Here is an 18,044-nt window from a genome sequence, read left to right as displayed (position 1 = left end):
GCCATAAACTAGGTAGCAACACTGACGTGGCGGCCGAGAGAGTCACATATATTCTTTGATGGACCACAACGGGGTCTTATCCGACAATCTATTATAGACATAATAATCTGTGTTTTATCTGCCACCCGTCACCATTTGTGCAGCGAAATAAAGTTATTTTTGAATTGCTTATTAGCATAATTCACGAATATTCTACGTGAAGAATTGGTAGAATCATATATTTTTATTATTATTTGTCGAAGTTTTTTACATATAATATTTTATGATTTAATACGTAATATTTTGTTAATTTTATGGCAAATTTTAATATATAAAATTAATAATTAGAATATATTTTTCATATGAAACACATTTTATGACAAAAAATCCCAATCAACCAATATATTTTAAGTTCATGTACATTATTAATAAGATGCTTTATTGTTTGCATCAAAAAAAGTCATCTTTCGGGTTTCTAACCCTTTGGGGTGTGACTTTGCAGCCAGTAAAACGTAGGTGGAAACTAGTGAGAATTTTATTAGATTATATTACATGTTGCGACTGACTAAAATGAACGAAATGTTTTTCTTCGGTAGTGGTGGAGAAGCTGGCGCAGGGATGATGTCAGTGGAAGATCTTTAGAGTTCTGATTGGTGTGGCAGTGACAGTATAGCGGAGGTTGATCTCTCGTATGGTGGATGTGAGCGTCCCATGTCCGTATGTCGTCCGCAGGCGGGCGTCTGCTAGTCTCTTCGGGTATCTGCTGGAGTCTGCAGGTACTCCCTCGAGACCAGCCTCATATATACAGACCTGCAAAGCTTGCTGATCAATTACAATCATGCAGCAATCATCTACCCAATCATTGCACTCGCTTCTTTGAACAAAGAAATAAAGCCTTTAAAAAGTGTCATTTGCTTGATGAGCACCTCTGAGGTAGAATTGTGCAACGGGAATGTTGTGACCTCACGGTGCTTTTTGTCTTCCTGTGATATATTGTTTCTCGTGACCGTTTCGTATTCAATGCACCGGAGAATTTTTGCGTCCTATTTTTTTCTAATCGTAATGAGAGTCGTAACGAGGGCCTTTGTCTGTTCCCGCTATTGTCTAGCCTATCCTTATTGATGAATTATCACTTTTGCTCAGATATTTCAATCTATAAATATTATTTATTTAACATAAAATTTACTATTGGTGTTTTAAAAATGTAATTTAAAATTCATAAAAATAACAACAGTTTAGCTTAAGAATATACATTAGAAATCGACATGACACAAAATTGCACAATAGCCACACAGACTCTTGAAATTTATCAATTACTACAAATACTTTCTTAACTATTTTACAGTCTTCTGATGTAATTTATTTTTTGTTAAAATCTTATTTTTTAATCGTCATTGTTGTTATATCTATTTATTGTTTAATACGTAATATTTAAAGAGTAACTTGTATATATTTATCATAAAAAACATAATCAGCACATGTTACAACTATAAATAAATCGACTATAATATAACAATACATATATAAAAAAATATTTTGTGAAAAATACAGAGCAATTTTATAAATCGATTAATTTTTTTTTCTAATTAAAATATCTGTAATTTAGAGCTCGAAATAAATATTTTTGTGAAGTTTCAACAACAGTACTTTAAAATCATAAAAACGACAATAGTTTTGCTCAACAAAATAACATTAGGATAACACCCAAAATTGCACAATAGCCACGCAGACTTCCGAAAATCATCTATAAACGCAAAAATACTTTTCCTTATAAGATTTGAAACTCAACTCACCAGAAAACTTTGCATCAAATTAGTAGTATTTTAATTATATTTTCAAAAGGGTGATAATTTTGAATGGGAAGTATTTCTCCAAAAAAAATATTGTATTATAATTTTTTTTAGCTACAGCAAATATTCAAACATGTTATTGTGTAAAGTCTAAAAAACAGCTCAACACATACTTTATATAAAGTTTTTTATTGGTTAAAAATAAAATTTAGTGACATATAATATGTTTATCGTTTAGAGCTACTAAAACAACATTTAGATGATGAGTGATTACATCATATTGTTGAAATCATATTTAGAGTGGTATTGTCAGATTTATTTTTAATCTAACGTTAAACACTACATCCTATCTTGTTTCTTTAAAAAGTATTGCATACTTTTTAATTGAGTAACCTGTATATATTATCCAGAGCATCAGAGTGTATTTATATCAAATCCATTCAAAATATCTCCGAAATCCTTCAGTAGTCACCAACGCTTAGAATAAGCCGCTTATTTTCGGCTCCTTCGTGCGATCCCGAAAGAAAGCTATTTAGGTACATCAAGATTCTCGCGAAACTGCATCGCTCTAATTAGCATAGACACACCTGTTCTCGGTGCATTTCTTAGCAGAGATTTACCGTAGCGTTTGGTCCATTTGCATGCCGGCGGCGTCCAATTATCGTGGGCATTTTCCATCGAAGGCCTCTGCGTCGTGACTCAACAGCCTTCAGAATATATATATGTAGTTTTGGAAACTGCCACCGAAGTAAGGGTACACGCACTGCTGTCCCTTGTTATTCCGAACGTGACTCAATCGAGGCCTGGCGGAATGGTGACGAACGATTAAATGTAAGACACGAGCTGTCAGCTGAAAAGTCGACGGTCAGGGGTGAGCAACCGTTTCGATTTTATCGGCAAGGTCGTCGGGCGGGTTGCCTTTGTGATAAGGCATGTTTACTAACTGATTTGAGTTTGACATTGATTTTTAATTTGTGTCGTAGATAAAACGTTCAATGAAAAAAATGATTAGTGTTTTGTGACATGTAAATTTTAGTTCACTATCAATAGCTTTATTAAAAATATCTGAATACTTATTTCTGGGATTTTGTAAATGGTGAAGTATATTTTTGAATACTAGTTTCTCAAGAAACTAGTATTTTTCGATATGACGCTAAGATTTCCTTTCCGGCGCAATGATCACTTTTATAGCAAGATTTATTGTGGTTCAAATAACGAAGCGTGGCGACTACGTGCCACACAAAAAAAGATTCCAAACCGCTTATAAGAACCAGAAGTGACTTATCAAAAGTTAGCTGAGCTATCATGATATATAAAGCTTTAGTACCAAAACCCTTCCAAGAAAATTCCAAAAGAATGAATCCATTTTATCAAGATATTCGACCGTTTTACAGAGACAATAAAAAATCCAACAAGGCCGTTTTTACGTAGCTGGTGATGAAAATAAGATGTTGACTGATCTCTTTTTTCTACACATTTAACACTGCTGTAGAAGACTATTTGATTTCCGAATTCTGATTAAGAAATATATGATTTATTCCTTAGCTCGTTACCAGTGACGCTCGCTCTAAATCTACACATAGAACATATTACGAGCCTAGACCTTCAGGTCAACATCACCTAAGTGAGAAAAAAAATGCAGCCTCTTTACTTCGATTGTAAGATTTGGTCCAGACAAGTCACTACTTTGAATTACCAAGAGTTCAAGTGAATTCAAACTTTAAGATATTTTAATGAACTAGAGACACGAACTACTCATTAATTGTTGTAACCTTATAATAATTTATATATTATATATATTTAAAATAATTTATATTCTTATATAAAATGCAAAAAAGTTTGTCTACCGCCACATTAGTAAGAAACAACCCGCACGCCCTTGCTTCTCAAGTGAGTCACCTCTCCATCGATTCCCCATTGTTGCCATAATGAGGGATCCTTATACGAGCATTAACTGCAAGTTTAATGTCATCTGCATTTGTACACATGTTCGCTCTTAAGGTCAGCCTACATGGTAATAACATGGCAACATTTAAAAAATGTCACATGGCAACATCTCTGACTTTTGTCTTTTATTTGGCGTTAATCAATGCCAAGAGTGATTAACGAAATTTGTTCATCCACGCCCCCCTAACACGCTTCGAGTGATTTATCTTAATTTGCTTATAATAATTTTTCGGTGTGGCAACACGCCCACCCCCAAAAGAGTTGTGTTGTATACGTGTTTTTTATGGCGATTTTTTTTATTAAATCGTATTTTTCCTTAAAACAATCCGACATTCGGAATGCGAGGCACGCGCGTAAAAAAACTCGAATTGGATATTGAATAATTTAAAGGTGTCTGAACACGGCTGAAATGTTAAAATGCTTTCGAGTTATAAAAGGGTTACCAGTGGTAAAAAATTATATTTATGGCAAATAAATATAATGAGGTATTTTTGTTAAATGTATTTTTTTTACTCAATATTAATTAAACGTCTTGCATTAAATTTTGATTGTAGAGATTTAATAATAAATTATGCTTTGAGTCATTTTATTTATATAATACAAAAATAATAAAAATGAAGATACTCATAGTAACCACATGTCCATTTTTCACAAGGTATTACTCAAATCGCCACTCCCATTTCCTCAAAGTTTCGATTTCACTTCCCACACCCTATACACACAAATGAGTAAAAATTCAACACAATGCAAATAATATATAAGATTAAAGCATAGTGACTAACGTAAGATATAATTTTACCATATTAGGTATTAAATTCTATAGCAAAAAAATATATCAATAAAACCTTTACTATACATTTTAATTTAATGTCAAGTAGCTGTTGCCTATTTGCTGTCGGTTTATAAGACCAAGACCATATTTATTAGTATGAAAACTATGCCTACTAATTTATCATTCATTATTATAGCTTGTCGATTGATAACAGATTAGTGTGACCTTTGCAGCGATATAGACGACAAAAAAAAAATAATAGTTTATTGTACAAAATATATAATTTACATGTAGGCTTATGTCTCGAGAGTACGTCAAGTGGTTGTAGCTTCGAGAGTCGGTGATCTTTGAATGATTTGTCTCTAGCAAGTGATTACTAATGATTTGTTATTTGACCTAGTGTCACATATTTTATAATGGTCCTTTTAGGAAGGTTCAATGATTGCTAAATGAGGCAAATTTAAAGCAAATAACACTAGATTTTAGTTCCACCTTCAAATCATACCCTTTGCTGAAAACTAGTTTTAAATATTCACCAAGCTGAGCGCCCGTCAGATAATTACAACAATAAATTAAATAAAATTAAAAAAAAAATGTTTTATGCTATTGTGCAATTGTAGGTGTTCTACCGACAATTCTGTTCTAATGTTTTGTTATACAAACCATTTTATGCCTGCACTACACTCTCTGGAAGTTGTCCGAACCGAAGTTACAACTGAAGAAGGCCGAGACCTACGACTTTGAGAAAGCGACCACACCGCGGACGGGAATGACGTCCGTGAATGCCGTCCGGACGGCAGCTTCTGTCACGTACAGCTGGCATATTTGCGCGCGATTGAAAAATGTGCTAAATAATCGCAATTTTTAAATTGTCATATTATTAAGTTTGTGTGGGCACTCACCAATACAATATCAGTGAAAACTTTTCGGTCGTAAATATTCAATTTACACAAAATCCTTGTCGGCTTTTGCAAAATATCATAAGACATAAAATGAGACTTCAGAATACGAACACCACATCTGTGACTATCCTAAAATGTGTCGCCATCGATTCTAAATAAGAATTCGTTATGGTGTGACATTTATATAAACCGATCTAGGAAAATACATAAGGATATTCGAAATTTTTTTTTAACAAAATCAAGTACTACTAATTATTTTTTAATTATGTAATTTTATATGAAAAAAATATAATAACGATATCTGTTAGAAGAATATACTATCAAAAATATAATTAATCCCTTTTGGTGCCCTAAAATATTCAAAGATGTCAGTAAGAGTGTTGAAGTCCCCGATAAGCATGTGGTATTATAACTTGACCACGTGACTACGATGCAGCGCTCGACATGCGTGTTGACTATAGGGCACCTACGCGCATACTGAAATTGAACCGAGTTACTCTTTCTATCTCAGTTTGCGAAAAACCATATCATTATCTCTCTCATTGTCGTCACTTAACACGCGAGAGAGCGAAAGGGGAAGTATCTCACCGCTCGCGCTCGAAAGAGCAGCTCCGACTTCGGTCCTTTTGACTCCGGTCCTTTTGCCGACAATGTTCGGAAGCGCTCGAAGCTGGCCAAGTCGACTGAATTACCCCCACTTTACCTTCCGTTCTCGATAACCTTAGACAACTTCCGAGAGATCTTAGAGCGGGCAGAACTGAAGTAACCCACTATATTCTCCATCTTTGGCCAACCTTGGCCAACTTCCAGAGAGTGTAGTGCAGGCATTAGACAGTATTGTTGAGAATCTCCTACAGTACAGCTAAACATATCATAATATTTATTGTATGTAGCTTTTAAATTAAAATCATAAAAACTATCATTGTAATATATCTTACTATAAATTTAAATCAATAATAATTAGTTTTTATGGGTTATGGCCCTAGGGGTGGTTGACCTCACGGCCAATGAGACTGGTGTGAATCTAGTAAGACATTTTATTCATATATTTACATGAGTGTGACGGACGATTATCGGCGAGACGTTTCCTCCAAGCGGTAGTGAGGCTGTCGCAGGTGATGATGCCCGTGGATGATCCTCAGGGTTCTTGTGACTGCCTGCAGCGAGTGTCAGGAGGTAGCTCTTCTTGAGGCTGGTCGTTCGGGAGTTCCAGGTGTGATCTTCGCATCTGTCTAAACTAATAAAATCATATTTTTAATAAATAGATTTAATTTAATTTTATGTATGCAAAAAATGTGAGTAGTAAAAAAGACATGCATTTTTTAATCATTATTTCACTGAAGTGTGAGGTAAGACATTATTGTGGTAAACCGCCATATTAAAATTTTTCAATGCTTATTTATATTTATTAGCTTATTGCTAAAGCATTTTTGTGATGTTTTAACTCAGAGGAGTGATTGAAATTTTTCTCCACAGAAAAAATTACACCAGCTATTGTTATCGAATACTAAATGGCTTTGTAAATAAACCTTTGGTGCAGCTATCATGGGATTTTTTTAATGAATTTATGTAAAAACAGTGCTCATTAATGAAACTTATATTGCAGTAGAGTCAAAATTCATGTCAATATACTTTGTGTATTTCAGATGTTATCAAAAAAAATAATGTAAATATAATTATTTAAAAAAATATAAACAAATTTAAATGACGTTTCTTAATCTCAACTCAATTTTGCTTCCTGGTCCACCGGGCCTAAATTAACAATCTAGCCCTTTAGAAAAATAGTTAGCTGACCTCTGGTCGGGTTTATTCAAATCTGACATCACGCCAAGATAAAGGAGTAGAAGTAGAGTCAAACCTTATTAAGATTTCTGTTTTCTAACGCTTTAAAAGTCTCGTAACAACAACAAACAATTCTTCTCCCATCGCCTTGGACACATCTCAACAAGTACTAAATCGTGCACATACATATTATGGTCAGTAGATGGAGAACGATGCATGCAGAGATTCAGAATTGATGGCTGCTGTCAAGCGGACACAGGAAACGGGGTCGATCGATGTGCTCGAAACCAATCATCTCTCATTGTTCGCGAAAGGTTAACGCATTATTGACAACTACACTGTTTTTTCTATCCAATTGTGGTAGGTCATACGCCCTGCTGCTGTTGTTGGATACGGCGACCTACAGTTGAGCAGTCGGACCATGGCCGAACGGTGACCTTGAGGGTCACAACCTCACTCACAGTTGCTGCAAAAACTGGATATCCAAATATGGAGAAGCTTTTTACGTTTATGGCCTACTCAAACTCGTACTTGCACAATCGATATATCGCTTGTCAACTGCGCGACAGGGCCCTGCTCTCTCATTCCACAGGATCCCCGAAAGAGGTTACCAACCCTTCATATGATCAATATTTTACCAATGCCAATCAGAACCAAAAATAAACGTAAAGGTAAGTAATAAACTGTTTTAATGTGATGTAAGTAATTAGAACATTTAGAATATTTCATTAAGCCATGAACTGTAACGGGTTTTTGCTGTTATATGTAAAGCTTAGTCATCCAACTGAAAGTAAGTGTTATAATTGATTAAATCACAGCATTTTAAAATAAGCTTACGCTGAATTAAATACTCTAATATCTAGTGAAACGAATAAGGAGGTACTGTCTTTCATCTTTATCGATTCTCACATTTCAAAATACTTTGAGAAAGCAATTTTTGCTACATTAAAATACAGACATGAAATGTGCTCCTTTAAATATAATACACATATAGATTACATATAGTAAAAGCGATTTAAAATTATCAAGATAGCGATTAATAACTTTATGTTTCGTTGGGTGACTATGTTTTTTTAGAGTTCTAGAGTGTGACTGAGCAGATTTTAATACTGATATTCATTCAAATATACAATAATTTAGGAGATGTAATCTGAGGTGCATGACATATTGTATTTTTAATCCTTATGGTTTATTATACATGAAGCATAACCTTCAACTTGTCTGGATGCATTTAGAAATATTTAAAAAAATCATTAGTTTCGTTTTATTTATTTGAATAAATGTTTTCGTTCATATTTTTTGTAATAATATCCCTTTCAATGTTTTTAATTATTGTGCATTATATAGTGAGATGTTCCTACTGACAATGAGGATACTGGGAATTCAAGTGATAGTGACCAATATCCTTTTGGTCTCATGGGAGTGTTTCTTAGCATATCATTTAAAAAATAAATATTAGTATTTTGTGCTTTAAATATAAACAAATTTCAGATGTGTATAATTAAAATTACTGTTAATAATAAATTTTAGTGTATATAACTTTATAATTTAGTGTTTGTGTTAGAATTAAGCAGTGTTCTACCACGCATATACACAAGTTTTAGTAAAACAATAAAATTAATTGCTAATCAACCGACTTTAAAACTTTAATCAAATTAGCTTTTCAAATGCCTTTTAGAATTATCTCCCAGGCACGATAGAATAAATCTAATAGTTAGTTACTGTTTATTTTATTATATGTTAATTAAAAGTTTAATTTTATTGAAAAAATCTACAGATTAAAAATAAATAAAAATATTTTCTTGTACCATTGGTTGATCGGCGCTACTTGGGGTGAATGGTTATAATAATAACTGTTTGGAGTGTATCGTTTAAAAGATTAATGAAAGTGGTGGAAACATTAAAATAGCACATTATATTGAATTTAATACCTTGGCATACAATGTAAATAAAGGTAAAATATTTATGCAATGCAGTTGGTATCACCTTAAACAGAAATAAATAATGTAATAAAATTATAAATATACAAAATAAATCATAGTTATTTATAATACAAAAAATAAACTTTTCAGATTAATTTTAAACATATAGTAGAGAGAAAAATGTAACTTAAATAAAATCTATTTTTTAAAAATGATTGTCAACAGATGGCACTATTTATTTAAAAAAATTATTAAATATGAAAATATTATTTATCTTGACGATAAAATTATTTGAAATTTTTGACTTTTAAATAAATATTAATATTGTAAGAAAGATACATAAGAAGAAAATATATAGTAAATAAAATATATTATATAGAAAATAAAAATAAAATAAAATATATAAAAAAATATAAATATTAAAAAAATATTTTTATGGTTTTCCAAGAGATGGCAGCAGATTATTTTATTAGTAAATATATACATATTATTCAATAATTTAGATTATATTTTGTAAACTATATATAGGTAGTATAAAATAATAAAAAAAACACTACGCTTAAAAAGCAAACTTCAACAATAGTATATGAATAAAATAATAATAAGAGTGAGATTTGTCAACTATGCAACTTATTGTTTACTTTCTAAAGTGCTATCTTTTGGTAATAACACTTTCAGGAAATCTCTAATGGATATTATGTTGCTTATAGTTTAATCCGTTTATTGTTATGCATGGTCTGCTTTTAGATCTGTTTTGTTTTGATAGTCCTAGAATTGATTGATTAAAGGTACATTAAAACAACTTGTAGGTTTTCTTTATCGCGCTCATTTGCTAATGTACACTGAATAACTTGCAGATTACCGTACAACTTGTTGAATACAACTATCATGACAATAATCGTCTTGATAAAAACGCATTAAAGAATCAAGATAAATATAGCACACTATAGGATTACTTACTGTTTTCTTTGATTATATAGTATCTTAATAATTCTTAATACTAGATCGTACTAGACCATTTTGAGGACAACTACAAATGCAGGTGTTATCTTTTCTCGAAGTGACGAATATTTTAATCCTTTCTGATTTGAGGTGGATACTTCTTGACTTAATCTATTAAAAGGTTTCCCACGGTAGTGTTTCATTTTAACGAAGAAACCCATTTTTACTAGATGGTTCGAACACTTTATACGAAGCCATACATTAGCATAAGCTAATATTTACAATTGTAAATAGAGAAGTGGTTTAATTGGTAAACCCGACAATTTGCTTATTGTAATATTGTAAATAATATATTTTTTAAATTAAAATTAGTTTTAGAATACATTTATTAAATTAAAAAAATAATTTATTTAAAAAATATAAATATAAGTTATATTTTAAGTTAGACATGTTTCTTATAAATTGATTGATGCTAATTAAATCCATGATATTCTTTTTATAATTTATTAACTTATCGTTACAATTATAAATATTTTACATAAATTGTACCACACAACTATAAGAGAAATCACAATAATTACCTTAAAAAGGGAGCCAAACACTATACAGGTAAAATTTCACCCTACACGTATTATTAATTATATTTACAATTTTTTTATACATTTTCCACAATTTTTTTTGTACATATTAAAAAATCACTTGTTCATATATTGTAACATTTTACAATAACGTATTAAATATAAAAATACTGATAACTTAGAACTACAATAGGATCTTAAAACTAGTTCTTTTCTTCAGTGACAAAGATATGATTCATAGGTACTTTAGTGAAAATTTTGTTTGTTATATCTTTGAACACCAAACTGAACGATTGTTCGTAAGAAGGCTTCAGTTCGTTAAACACCACCTCTGAGTTTTCGTTCAAGAACCTATTCATCTGCTCACCGAGTCTCTTATCTCCGTTGAATAGATTTGAGAAATGGAAGTGGATCCTCTTTGGTATAAATTTAACTTCGTACTGACGAATTTTCATGTAAGTGTTTCCTTTCTTGACGACCGGTTCTCCAATCAGTACATGCTTCACGACAAGGTCGACTGAAAGTTAATAAGTAATACAGTGGCTTTCATAAATAATTATTAAAAGTAAATATTTACCCATTGTAATATTGCATCTTCCTTTGCCTTGAATCGGCAGTAGCAAAATTCGACCAGTCATTACATAATCGCCTAAGAATTCCAACTTGGGCGTAAATGAGTCGGTTATTAGAGTATAACGTTTTAAGTCAGCACTGTAATGTAATAATGGTAAATTGATCAATTAATATGATTTTTAATTGTATGTAAATTAAAATAATTCATAGTTTATATTTTCTTGAAACACATTATAATAACATAATCATTTCTTGATTATAATTTTATTGTAGTAATCAGCACTACTAATTGGAATTTATTTACATAAGTTCTACTTGAAATACCGGTAGTAATGATTGCTTTAAAATCAAGACATTGAAGTAATCACATAAACGTTGTGCTCTATATATTCAACCTTATATAATTATTATTTTTTGTAATAGTAGAAAATAATGCTAAAATATATGTATATCTTAAAGCACTTTTAATATATATAAACTACTATTATATTATATCATAAAAACGACTAAAAAGTAGACTGTAAATTAAGTACAAATAAAACTAAATATTTTTATAAGGCACATTGTTATTTTATTTACCATTTACTAGATTTTTCTTCAGTTAAAAACAGACAGTGATTAGAACAAGGCATTTATTGTAAATACTCATATTTTTAATTTATTTTTACAGAGTGTTGTGTTCCTAATCTCTTTTATAACTATGCAATTTGATATCGACAAGATACTGACGTATCCTTTTTTATACGAGCTGAAACTGAAACAGATGGCTACAATAAATATCAATATTAGATTTGGCGAAGGTACTGTTAGTCAATGAACTGTAATATAATGGTTTGAGTGATTTCTAAATGACTATATAAGTACTGTACCTCTATCTGCTGTTGATAAAACTATATATAAACACTGAAATGTGGCGCAGGCAACGAGAAATATCAATTTAGGATTTGATGAAGGTACTGTTAGTCAGAGAACTGTAAAATGTTGGTTCAAGAAATTACTGACTTGTGAAATGAAACTGAAAAACAACCATGAATAAGTCGAATATCTGCTGTTGATAAAACATATATCGAGAGACAGTATGAAAAATATAAATTTGGGATTTTAACGAAGGAACTGTTAGTCAGAGAACTGTAAAATGTTGAATAAAGAAATTACTGACTGCTGAAATAAAACTTTAAAATAAGCCATATAGAGGTTGTATATCTGCTGTTACTAAAAAAATATATCTAGAAATACTGTGAAATGCGGTGCAGGCCACAAAGAATATTCATTTGGGATTTGGCGAAAGTTCTGATGAAGGTACACAGAGAAATGCTGATTATAAAAAACACACACTTGTAGCGGACTTCTTATAAAACTGTTTTACAGTATCGATATGCTATAATAAAAGTAAAAAAAGCAAATGGGTACCGCACGAACTGACTGAAAGGCAAAAATACCGCGTTTTGATGTCTGTCTTTAATTACTTTACAGAAACAATAGCGAAATATTGTTAAATTATCTGCTATTTAAAATACATTATCAATAATAATCAGAATAAAAAAAAAAGAAGTATTAAAACTGAGTTTGAATCTGAAAAAAATAGAATTTAAGTATGGTCGTATTTTATAAGAATTATTTATTAATTGTATTATGGAAGATTCATTAGTCATTCAAACGATTATTTAAGTCTAATGAAAAGGAAATAACAAGTCGATTTAACAAAAGGCTTAATAATAATAATAGAGTATTCAATACCACAATTGCGTAATATAACATACACTTTATTAGCATATCCGCTCATTACTCGCTCGTAATCACCAGAAAAACTACCCTTTTGTGCATTCAGAATGCAAAAGACAATGCGTCTATCCGGCGTTAAAACCGCTTTTGTAGTCATTGCATTAACGATTTTGAAAGTTCACTTCAAGACGTGAACATATTTTATATGCAACTGGCCTATCAACATCCGCATCTGTGATTCGCCAGAGACGTATTAGGAGTATGAAAATTCTGACACTTCGAGATGATCGCACGATTCGAGGCGGTAGACATCTGAGACAAACCGAGAAAGACATCAACGGATCACTTATCCACCAGCACCCAGTCTATGGTATACCACTCGACACTATTTCTCAGACGCGAGACTATTACAACGGAATCATATTTTAGGTAAATTTAAACCATACATAGAAAACAACCGATCTTGGTAAACATCATTAGAGCGACTTTACTCCGTAATAATCAAAAAACTTACTCAAATTACTGTTGCAAAATTAAACAAATTAGTCTTCGAAATATTGCCTCATACTTCATATTCGTCTTAGCTTTACCCTTTAAAACATTTAAACTCAATCTTTGAAATATAAAAGCCAAAAATTTTTCTTCTTAAATATTATATGTAGCTTTAAATATATACTTACTTATATGTTGTCAAGTTAGAAGACGTTAAACCAAGGATCTTGATATTGTTATAAACTTGTCTAATACTAACTGGACCAGATCCTGTTTGTATATCGATCGTAGCGACCGATAAAGGTTCTAAACTGGGTACACCCAATTCAGGAATACCTGAAATGAAAATTGATTAATTAATAATAAAATAATAATTGCACATATATTATGCTAATTGATTTCACATCTTATGAAATAGATGCACTCAAATAAAATATTTTAATAATTAACATTTCTTGGGCAATGTGTGTTATGAGTTTGATGGCCAACGACCGTCTCGCTACTTATAATATACTTTCTTTTACACTTCTCGATCGATTGTAAACATTTCGAGTAATTAGCATATGTTTGAGTGTCAGTCACGTGTGTTTAGAAAATACCTTTAGTCATCTTCGTTAGGGCATCTGGCACGGCTCTTAATAGACAGTCGTTCAGCTTTGGATCCGCATGTTTGCACTGAATGAAATTTTCGGCTAAAATAGAAAGAAAGTGTTAAATAAAATTAGATAAGCTCACAATTAAACGATAATTATGTAACAAAGTTTAATGCACAAATGTTTCACGCACAAATTAGTATAAACTATGTATATATTTTTTAGAAATTAATACAACTAGGAACGTTAAGCAAACATTATCAATTTTCTTCACGTGAAAGAATAGCACGATAGCGGAAAGTATAATAGATCCATTCTCTTACATTATCAGTTCCGTTTCCTCATTCTGTCACAATTGAACATTTATAAAATTAGCCCAAGCTGAATAATTCATAACTTACAAACAATTGCATAAAATTGTAGCTGAACTCTTTCTCTTATTGATAATTTAGCCCATACGCAATCGGGCGACCATTAAGATGGCTTTTGTGGGACACGTCCCATCGATAAATTGCATTGTGATGCAATTACACACACATACGCATTATCGACGGGTGAATGTGCATATTCTTGTGTAATCTTTGTAGTTTAGCACTGATAAAAGATCGAGAATATTAAGATGCTTATGCGAATTGTAATGCAATGAAAAGTTTTATTTATTTGCGTTATTTAACTGATCTTTCAAGTAATCAGGAACTTCTTCACATACCAATGATAGCAATGCAGAACTTGTTTTATACATATGTAACGATTTATAATAAGGTAATAAATTATATTCAAGACTTATTATATTAATTAATTTATTTAATGGTAGTGTATATGTAATATAAAATATATCCACACACATGTTACTAAAAAAAGTGAAATTTTTTTGAACTGATACAATTCATTTAAAAAAATTATCTATATTTTCATTGCAAAAATAAAAAATATATTATTCTAATTATATAAAAAATATAATATTTAAATTTGTTAAGCTTGTAAATAAACGTAATTTATTATAAATAAATATAATTTTATATTTGTTTTGTACAATCATAGCTGATTTTTAAAGCAAAAAAATTTTATAGGTTAACTTTATTGCATATTTACAATATTCAAAAAACAGGATATTATAGGAAAAATTAATACCAAATCAGACAATATATCTTATCTTTGTGGCAAAAATAAAATGTGTTAAAATATTAAAAAAAACTTATAGGATGTATGTTATTAAATGGTAATTTTTGTATTGAAATAAATAAAAAGTATATTAATTAATACACTTTTTAACAATATCTTGCATTGATTTTTAATTATGAGAGTTACTTTAAAAAAAAACAAATACAAATATTTCTAATGAAATAATTTGCATTAAAAACATTTTTTCAAATAATACAGATAAAGGTATTTTTAAATTATAAATTGCATTTTTTAAAACTTTAATTAGTTATGTAATGTTTGTGGCAAAAAACTGGTAAATATAATAAAATTGAGTTATTCTAAAAATAAATATGTAAAAATGGAATGTTTTTTATAATAAATATAAATATATTTTCAATAAAGTATTAAAAAATAAAAAATATAAAAATCCTTAACCAATAATTTAGAATATTAAAAATCATTAAATAAAATGATCAAAATTAAAAACATATTTTCAAGATTATAAATCGTATATTTTCTTATCTTTGTGGTAAAAAATGAAAATTGCTTTATTTATGTATTAAAATTTAAAAAATTATGTTTGGTTTTGATGTATTTTTAGTAAAATAATAATAAAATATGTATATCTTGAATTAGTTTTTAAATATAATGGTAAATATGAAGAAAAAAAAATATAAATATAACTAATCAATAATTTGTGTATAAGAACCTTTTATTAAAACAATAAAAATATACCTACTCTTTTAAGATTTTTTAGTGGGTAGCAAAAAATATGTTTTAAAATAGAAAAATACTAATTGAATGTTTGTTATTAAATTTTGGTGCAAAGTAAAGGTTTCTGTAAAATAATTAATATAACCTCACATTGATTTATAATATGTGGGTTATTAATAATAATTAACAAACATAAATATGTCTAGCTAATAAATTCATATAAAAAACTATTTAATTGGAGGTATTGTATTTAAAATATTATAACACATTATTTAATAATATAGTTAGCAAATAATTGTGGAAAATGTGTAAAAAATAATAAAAAATGTAGTAAATGTATATTTGCTATAAAATATATATTTTTAATGAATATTAAATGGCAAACTTTTTGGTATAATAAAAAACTATAATTTTTATAATGTTATTAATAATCTGAAATGATTTTAATATGAGAGGTAGTAATATAAATTTAATTGACAAATAAAAATACGTTTAACCAATAAATTAAAAAAAAACATTTATTCGCTTAACACATATAGAAATATTTTTTTAAATTAACGCATTTTTAAAAGTTTTATTAGCAAAAAATAGAAACTTATTTTAATGTATGTTAAATTATACAAACCTAATTAGATGTTTGATATTTAAAGTATTTTTTTTAACAATAATTAGAAATATATTTTTTAGTAAAATAATGAGAAATATATTTTTTTTAATTTTAATTATAAAGGTAAATATAATTAATTGAGAAAAATAAATATCCTTAACTGATTGAGCAAAAACAATTTATTATTATTTTATTGTATTTATATTATTAAAATATAAATAACTATACATATTCTTTTCCAATCAAATTGTACTGAACATAAATTGAGTGGTTTGCTAAATTAAAACATACGTACATAAGATATAAAAATGCATTTTTTTTTAATCAGAAAGTACAATATGTATTACTATATATACTAAAAAAATATTATAAAATATTTACCAACAACAGCTGATTTAATCGGTAGATTTTAAACAACCATTACGATAGAATTGCTAAATAGCATTTGCAAATTTAAATTTCAATAGCACCAACGTGGATTTAAGCCCGACTTACACACTCAAAATTTATATTACAGTTTATTTTTAATGACATAAGAAACATCATCGGCTTTAAAAATCATAAAGAATTCCCGCTATTCGATTATGCAATCCATATAAAAAAAATACCAAAGACTTTCTCTCTCGGTGGCACGCATTTCATTTCTCCAGTGAAATTGATCATCATGAGCTAATGTTGTCCATCGGTTTGTTGAATAACAAACATCCAAAACTACATAATTTCAATGTAATATTACATATATAACAATATGCTAATTTATTCAATCGGCTCGAAAGGATCGGCGTTAGATAATTTAATTACTAAACTTTTGACGATGTCATAACCGAACTAGTTCAAAAGCTCGCTTGTTTGACATAAAGGTCAAGTATCATTGTGTAATATGTAAATTTGATGAATTAACAGAAAAAAAAACTTGCATTGCAATGTTGCAAGTGAAAATTTGGGTTCATGAAAGAATAATTGAAAAAAATATTACAAAACTTGCCATTGATTTTTAACTGCAAATGTAAACATATAACATTTTTAATTAAATTTATTGGCACAATTGTAATGTAATATTATTATCATTATGTTCTGATATGTTAGAAAGTATATCATTAGAAAATTACTTACGCAATCTTCTGTCCAAAGCTTTGGTCAATGTCAACGAACTTGCGCACAAAATTATTAAATATTTATAAACCATTTTTATAAATTTTATTTTAATTGAAAATGTAATGTAGTTACTACTTTTTAAAATAATAAAATAATATTTATATTTGATTATTAAAATAGTAACGGGGACAACAACATAGAGACGCTGTCATCAATACGTCCCGTCTTTGACTGAAGCGAGTTTATACACGAAAGTGCTTTTAAAAGTATTGCACCTATCAGTGGCTCTCAAAATATGTTTTCGAATTTTTTTATTATAACCATATGACTAATTAAGGCAACAGTTCTATATTTATTTTTAAATCGTAATCTCAATTAACTATTATAATATTTCCTATCTATTATTAAAAAAAAACATTAATGTACTATGTAGATAGATTTAAAAATAAACAAATATAAAAACAATATACAAATCATAAAATTTATGAATA

The 18,044-nt window shown here is 29.3% G+C and overlaps 1 protein-coding gene and 1 long non-coding RNA gene across 2 annotated transcripts; both read right to left on the bottom strand.

Annotated features, from left to right (window-relative positions):
- Nucleotides 1–498: 498 nt before the first annotated feature.
- On the bottom strand, nt 499–2,562 carry LOC148238519 (uncharacterized). The gene is made up of 2 exons (XR_015810600.1): nt 2,390–2,562; nt 499–789 (listed from the first exon to the last, which is right to left on the bottom strand). It is a non-coding gene; the product is annotated as an uncharacterized LOC148238519 (long non-coding RNA).
- A 7,964-nt stretch (nt 2,563–10,526) lies between these two features.
- LOC148238518 (protein takeout-like) lies at nt 10,527–17,768 on the bottom strand. Its single transcript, XM_088182231.1, has 5 exons — nt 17,572–17,768; nt 14,001–14,093; nt 13,590–13,737; nt 11,192–11,325; nt 10,527–11,131 (listed from the first exon to the last, which is right to left on the bottom strand). Exons 1-5 carry the CDS (start codon nt 17,642–17,644, stop codon nt 10,818–10,820), a joined length of 762 nt encoding a protein of 253 aa, XP_088038357.1. The 5' UTR covers nt 17,645–17,768; the 3' UTR covers nt 10,527–10,817.
- Nucleotides 17,769–18,044: the final 276 nt, after the last annotated feature.

This window comes from Plectrocnemia conspersa, unplaced genomic scaffold (genome assembly GCF_051122295.1).
Source record: "Plectrocnemia conspersa isolate PC_06_02 unplaced genomic scaffold, ASM5112229v1 ptg000001l, whole genome shotgun sequence".
NCBI lineage: Eukaryota > Metazoa > Arthropoda > Insecta > Trichoptera > Polycentropodidae > Plectrocnemia > Plectrocnemia conspersa.
Note: the sequence above shows the minus strand (reverse complement) of the source record. Positions and strands in the feature narration are given on the sequence as shown.

Bases quoted from the DNA above. Each gene is read 5' to 3' on its own strand.
- LOC148238518 (XM_088182231.1), bottom strand. From the start codon at position 17,644: ATGGTTTATAAATATTTAATAATTTTGTGCGCAAGTTCGTTGACATTG. The intron at 14,094-17,571 runs GTAAGTAATTTT...TTTCTATTTTAG, and splicing joins AGCTTTGGACAGAAGATTGC to CCGAAAATTTCATTCAGTGC. The intron at 13,738-14,000 runs GTATTTTCTAAA...TTTTCATTTCAG, and splicing joins CCTAACGAAGATGACTAAAG to GTATTCCTGAATTGGGTGTA.